Below are 6120 nucleotides of genomic sequence, written 5' to 3'. Positions count from 1 at the left end.
GGTATTTTTATACAATGGAGTACTACTCAGTGATAAAGAAGGATTACCTGGCGACTTTCATAGGTAAATGCATGCAACTTGAGACCATACTCATAAGTGAAATAAATAAGATACACATATGTAAACACTGTACTGTCTCACTAGTGAGAAGCTGAAAGAAACAACATACATTTATGAATATGTATGTATATATGTACATAAAAATAGTTATACTACTGATTTCTCTGAGTTTGCTGAAGAGAAAGATTTGTGTTGTTACTGTTTGGACAACTGAATGCAGATGTCTTATGCTCTGGACAATGTGCAATGGTGCCCCTGATTGATATGTTTTGAAATTTTATTTTCTTTTATCCTTTTTTCTTTGAAATAAAGTGGATTTAAAAAAATAAATTCCCTCATAAGAGAAATAAATCAAACTCATATGTGTAAATACCAAATTGTCTCCCTAGTGTAAGAAATGGTAAGAGTATATAAGATACAAAATCCTCAATAAATACAGTGAAAGGGTAAGAATCTGCTCAAAGAGGAAAAGTACTATCTCAGGGAAAAGGAGGAAAAAGAAACACGAAGGGAAAAGAAAAAATATCTAAATTTGTATAAACACACTTAGGATAGCTAAGATGATTGTGCTACAAATTCTACAAGTTTGTAGAACAAAACAGTTAACATTCATAGGATTGGAACAATTTTGATGTTTGTGTCTGGTGACCTGAGGAACTCTTGAAGATCACTATGTAAAATATCATCCTTAGTTCTGTTTCTACCACCTTGTTCTGAAGGCCTATATTGTCATTGTTTGGGGCTCTTTGCCACTGTTATTTACTTGTTTTTGTTCCCCGTTTTTTCAGTAATGTTTTGTTTTTCTAATACAGAAAGGATAGGTATACATGTAGAGGCTTATACATACCTAGAACTTAAACCTAAATACTTTACAAAAATTGATCATGTGTGATGAAACGAACAGCTTTGAAAAAAAACAGACATTATGGTACCCCTTGCTGATTCCGTATTGTCATGCTGTGAAATCCGGTAATGCTTTTATTTTTTGTTTCGAGTTTTGTATTGTTTAATTTCAACATACATAAAGGTATTTTGAAGAGAACAAGAGACATTATGGCAGCCAGTGTTGATTTTCCTATTATCTGGTTTTGAAGGCCTGTAACGCCTTCTTTACTCTGTTCTGATCAGTTTTATACTATTTTGCTTTGTATGAATTCATTGTGTGTGAAGATATGGACAACTATTTATAAGAAAACAAGAGGCATTATGGTAGCCACTATAGATCTCCTGTTGTCTTGCTTTGAAATCTGTGTCACTTACATTGTTTTCTTCTGATTTGCTTTGTTCTGGTATATTTAGTTTTACCTTTTTTAAAATAATAAAAAAATTATCAGGAAAAAAAAAATTCCCACCTGTGCACAAGGGTTTACACATTTAACGCCCGCTTCCATCCACAAACCAGTCCTGTCTTCAGAGGCCTGAACACATCCCTACTGTTCTCTATCATTCTGGCCACAAGAGTGTCAACCAGAACTTCCTTGGTTTAGGGTAACATTTACCCAAACCAAAAGCAACTAGCGTTCGGTTCTAAGCTCTACAGGTGTGCCTGAGGCCAGGTTCACAATGGGCCAGACGCTGCACTACCAGCGCCAGCTGAGCCCACGGACCCACTAATTCCTGCTGCTCCCTAGTGACGTCATCGCCGCTAGCTCTGCGTTGCCCCGCCTTCGCTGCCGTTGCTAGGGCGACGGCGTAACTCCGCAGTCGCCGACCACTGGCAGGTAATAATCTCAGCGCTGAGCTTTGCTGTCCCAGTTCCGCCCGCGGGAAGTTGTCGTGCAGTGATGACGTCATGGGGGTCTGGCCGGGCGTCGCGGACTCCCGAGATGGAGGAGAAGGAGCAACTGCGGCGACAGATCCGCCTCCTGCAGGGTGGGTTGGCCACAGCTGGCCTTGGAGTGCGTGTCCCCTTCTTTGCCCACCGCCTATGGCGGGCTCTCTGCGAAATTGTGGCCCTAGCCAGAGGTTTCGACAGCCGGCTGGCTGTGGCGTCGGTATGACCGGGTTGGGTGGGGCCGCTGAGCTTCCGGTGGGCCTGGGCCGGTCCCAGGCGGAGCTTCAGCGGCCCGCTGAAGCCTGAGGGGCGGAGGGGTGGGACGGGCCGTTGCTCCGGGACCGGCAGAAAGACTCTTCGCCTTCTCCCGGGAGGTTGTACCTGCTCGCGCCCCCCTTACGCCCCGCGCCGGACGGCCCGGCTCCAGTCCCCGGTCCGGTGCAGCCGAGCCGGGTCTGGTTGAGCGTCTTGTTGCCGTGTTGGATGCCCTTTCTCGGTTCATGCACTGAGGTCTGTGATTCCAGAACGATTCTCCAAACCCCATCTTTCCCCCCCTTAAACATTTTAGACCCATGGTGGCCTTTCCCTTTTTGGGCGTTAAGGAGAAAAAACCAAAAAACAACCCAATCCTTTCAAAGGTATTCCCACCAAAAGTAGACTTAGCTAGGATCGGAAAGCACACATGGAGGAGAGTCCAGGTGTTTCCTGTTTTGGGCTACTTCTTGGACTTACCTCAGGCTGGCTCTTTGTACGCCTGGACATGTGGCGACAGTGTTTAACGGGAGGGAGGCTGCCTGCTGGGCTTGTCCCTATGTGCTTTTTTCTTGTATTCCTAATCTGCCCCAGGACAACTGGGGGGGACTTCTCTGAAAACAGTGGTGGTGGTGGTTTTGTAGGAGATATTGTGATGGCTGGCAGGTCACTGGCCTGTGTGCCCAGTGAGGGTGCCATAGGAGTCACTTCTGTTACACTCAGTCCAAATGATTAAGGTGCAGCCCTGATTCTTCCCACCTGTGGGCAAGCCCTAATGCCTCCATGGTGACTTGTGTCTTTTTGTCCAGGCATTACAGCTTGGGACCTGGCTAGTCTCTGCATATGAAGTGACATTTCCCCTCAAAAAATGATAGACCCAGTAGGCAGGCAAATAGAAACTATCACAGTAGAGGTGTGTGTTTTCAGGGTAAACAGGCAAAAAAAAAAAAAAAAAAAAAAGTAGAACTGACAGTCAAAAGTCAAGAAAAAGACAGGCCCATGGGTTTGGGCTGAATGGTTGGTGGTTCCCAGGCAGCATCGACTGCCTCTCAGAAGTTCTCGGGAGTCTGGATATATGAAGTCTGAGGTATTTTGCCAGGTGATGCCCTTCCAGGATAGTTATGATTGCTGCTTTTATTCACATCCCTGGTTAACTGAGCTGCAATTCTGTCTTCTCAGATCTAATCGATGACTATAAAAATCTCCATGGCAATGCCTCTGCACCAGGCCCGTCAGTTGCTTCCCGATGGCAGCCACCAGCTTACCACAGTGGCAGGGCATTTGGTACCTCCTACCCTCGTCCAAGTCGGAGGGGATTCTCCTCACACCAGGGACCTGAATGGCGTAAGAAGTATTCCCTTGTGAACCGGCCCTCAGGGTCCTCAGACCAAGCTGGCAACCATGCTGTGCAGGCAGCCCTTGGGGACAGGAGCAGCCAGGAACCTGACTCCCAGCAGCATGTTTTTGAGAGACAGGTCCAGCTAAGTGCAGATAAGAACATGGTTATCAAAATCAAACCACCATCAAAGACTGGTTCTAGTAGTGCTTCACAGGCCCAACCCGGCTTTTTGGAAGAATATGAAGATACCCTTTGGAGTGACCAACAATCTCATAAAGCTGAGGGTGAGCCCACTGGTACACAGTCACAGCCTTCAAGGCCAGGAAGAGACAAGGGGAGCTGTAGTGTAGAGGACCCACTTCTGGTCTGCCAGAAGGAGCCTGGCAAGCCCCGGGTAGTGAAGTCTGTGAGCAGAGTGAGTGACAGTCACCCAGAACTCCGACGGACAGTCAGTGAGAGCGCAATTGCTGTCAAGGGACACTTCTCATCTTCTGCCTTGCCTCCTGGAACTGGTGTGGCCCTCCGCCACAAGGTGGGCCCTCATTCTGCACCTAGTTGTGGTACGCAGCTCCCAGATCAACCAACTCCCTCAAACTCAGTTGTGGCTTCAGCCCGACCAGCCTTAGGACCCAGGCAGACCCAGGAGCCCTCACTCCCGTTGTCTTGTCGAACCAAGTTCCGGAAAAACAACTACAAATGGGTAGCCACCTCAGTGAAGAGCCCCCGGGTTACTCGAAGGACCCTCAGTCCCAGAGCAGCTTTGGAGAGTGTGAGCAGGGGTGCTTTTGGCACAGCTGGAAAGACAGAGAAGCCACAGCCCAGAGCCAATCCAGAGTCCAAGTCCAGGAAGCCAGCCATGTCCTCCAAGCCTGGGCCCTCCCCCAGCAAGTACAAGTGGAAGGCCTCCAGCCCCTCTGCCTCTTCCTCTTCCTCTTTCCATTGGCACTCAGAGGCTGGCAGCAGGGATCATGCCTCTCAGCTCTCCCTAGTCCCATCTAGGTCCCCTCCAGAGGACACACCAGCAGTAGGATCTAGCAGCTTGAAGTCGCTCTTTGGGGAGACCCCTCTCTCAGCTTACAAAGTGAAGAGCCGCACTAAGATCATACGGAGGCGGGGCAATACCAGGTATGTATGTCTGGTGCTCACAGCGTTCTGTCTGGGTGGGCAGGAGTGGGGCTGGGACTGGCTCTAGGGTTGTGGAATTTAAGGCAGTTGTGTCTTAGCCTCTACCCTCTCCTTGGTCTACAGTGCCACCTCTAGGGAGGAGGAGTGATGAAATTAAGGCTCATGGTGGGTGTATTCAGTGCCTCTCTTCTGAGAAGAGGGGTTGGAAGAGGTTGAGGGCCAACAGGGTCATGGTTCACGTTTCTAGTAGAAGTGAAACCAGGTATACTGTTGTCATGTAAAGCTGTGTAAGGCAAGGCTCAGGGTGGCTCAGAAGCTTGCCCAGGCCTTAGCTAGGTAAGGATAGGGATCTGGCCTTTGTGGTGTTAGTAGCCCTACCCTTTTTTCTGTTGGTGGGAGACCAGGAGATTGATGGGCAGCTTTTCTGCGTCTGCAGGATTTGAGGATGGATGGAATTGTGTCAGGCCAGGCACTGGGGGAGCAGCCACTTTAGGTGGGTCTGTCCAGGGTATAGTGGAGGGGGAGGCCATGGGAGGGGCATGGAGCTGCTCCCTGGTCTAGAGTTTCAGGCCACACATTTGAGCTGGGTGGTGACTGGGGCTCTGGGAACTGCCCTGGGGTGCTGAGGCCTTGCTGCTGTGCGTAGTCAGGCACTCTGTCCATGCCCAGACAGATGGTGGTTTTATTTGTCTCCTCTGGACAGCAGCTGGATGGAACTGCTATGTGGTGGCTTCTTTTAGCTCTATGGCCCCACTTAAAAACTGCTTGGGGGAGGGGGTCCTGGTGGAACAGATTGGGAGAGGAAAGAGATGGCTGTGACCAGGTGACCGGCCCTAGCCACTGCCTTGGGAGTTGCATGGTACTCTTTGATCTACTCTTGCATAGTTGGAGACTCAAAGGTGACTTTGTAGACCAGAGTATTTGATTTGGGGGAAGGGATTTCATTAGGTTAGCAGCTCAAGGCAAATGAGACAGCTGCACTTGCTGAGGGCAGACTTTCTGCCTGTGCCATCAGACAATGGCACATGCCATCCAGAAGTAATCTCCTTGCTGTGAGTCCCCATCAGGAAGTTCTTTCTGCTATCTAACCTTGATTTTGGCTCCAGGTCAGCTGCTTTGCTGGCTCTGACAGATCTGTCTGAAGACAGGTGCCATCTTCAGTTGCTTAGCCTGCCTCCTGTTCCTTGAGGTTCCTGGAGGGTGGCTTTGCTTTAAATGCTGATAGTTTTATGTGTTCCAGGGAGCTTGGAGAGGGAGCCTTGGAGCATCCCTCTGGCAGGCAGGCTGGGGATAGTGCCTAAGACTGATGGTAGTTTGTCCTCAACAATGCTCTTTTCTCTAGCTCTGTGCAATGGTTCATCTGGCCTGGGCAAGGGGTGAACATAATGGACCCTGCCCAGGTTTTGGATTCTCTGGGATGTGGATTCATCTGCTTCTTCAGCCTGGCTGCAGAGGGAAAGGGAACAGCTAGATAATGGGTCTGATTCAGTGGGGATGGCAGGGTCATGGAAGGCACTCTGGCGCTTGGAAGGACCCTAGCTTGCCTCTGTATCTGTTCCATTTCCCTGTA

The 6120-nt window shown here is 49.2% G+C and overlaps 1 protein-coding gene across 4 annotated transcripts in view; it reads left to right on the top strand.

Annotated features, from left to right (window-relative positions):
* The first annotated feature begins 1773 nt into the window (after positions 1 to 1773).
* Positions 1774 to 6120, top strand: part of Zc3h3 (zinc finger CCCH-type containing 3) — a 90246-nt gene continuing 85899 nt past the window's right edge. The window contains exons 1-2 of one of the 4 annotated variants that reach the window (XM_003463670.5): positions 1774 to 1932; positions 3266 to 4550. In XM_003463670.5, coding sequence (XP_003463718.1) covers positions 1845 to 1932; positions 3266 to 4550 — 1373 coding nt within the window. In that variant the 5' untranslated portion in view covers positions 1774 to 1844. Of the gene's footprint in view, positions 1959 to 2049; positions 2345 to 3265; positions 4551 to 6120 lie in introns of those variants that run through there. The other 3 variants (XM_063231176.1, XM_013145699.3, XM_063231175.1) reach the window with 3 other exon arrangements.

The sequence above is a fragment of the Cavia porcellus genome, unplaced genomic scaffold, assembly GCF_034190915.1.
Source record: "Cavia porcellus strain 051 isolate PalLab524CR breed Dunkin Hartley unplaced genomic scaffold, mCavPor4.1 scaffold_19, whole genome shotgun sequence".
Taxonomy (NCBI): Eukaryota; Metazoa; Chordata; class Mammalia; order Rodentia; family Caviidae; genus Cavia; species Cavia porcellus.
The sequence above is the reverse complement of the archived record's forward strand: the minus strand, read 5'-3'. Positions and strand labels throughout refer to the sequence as shown.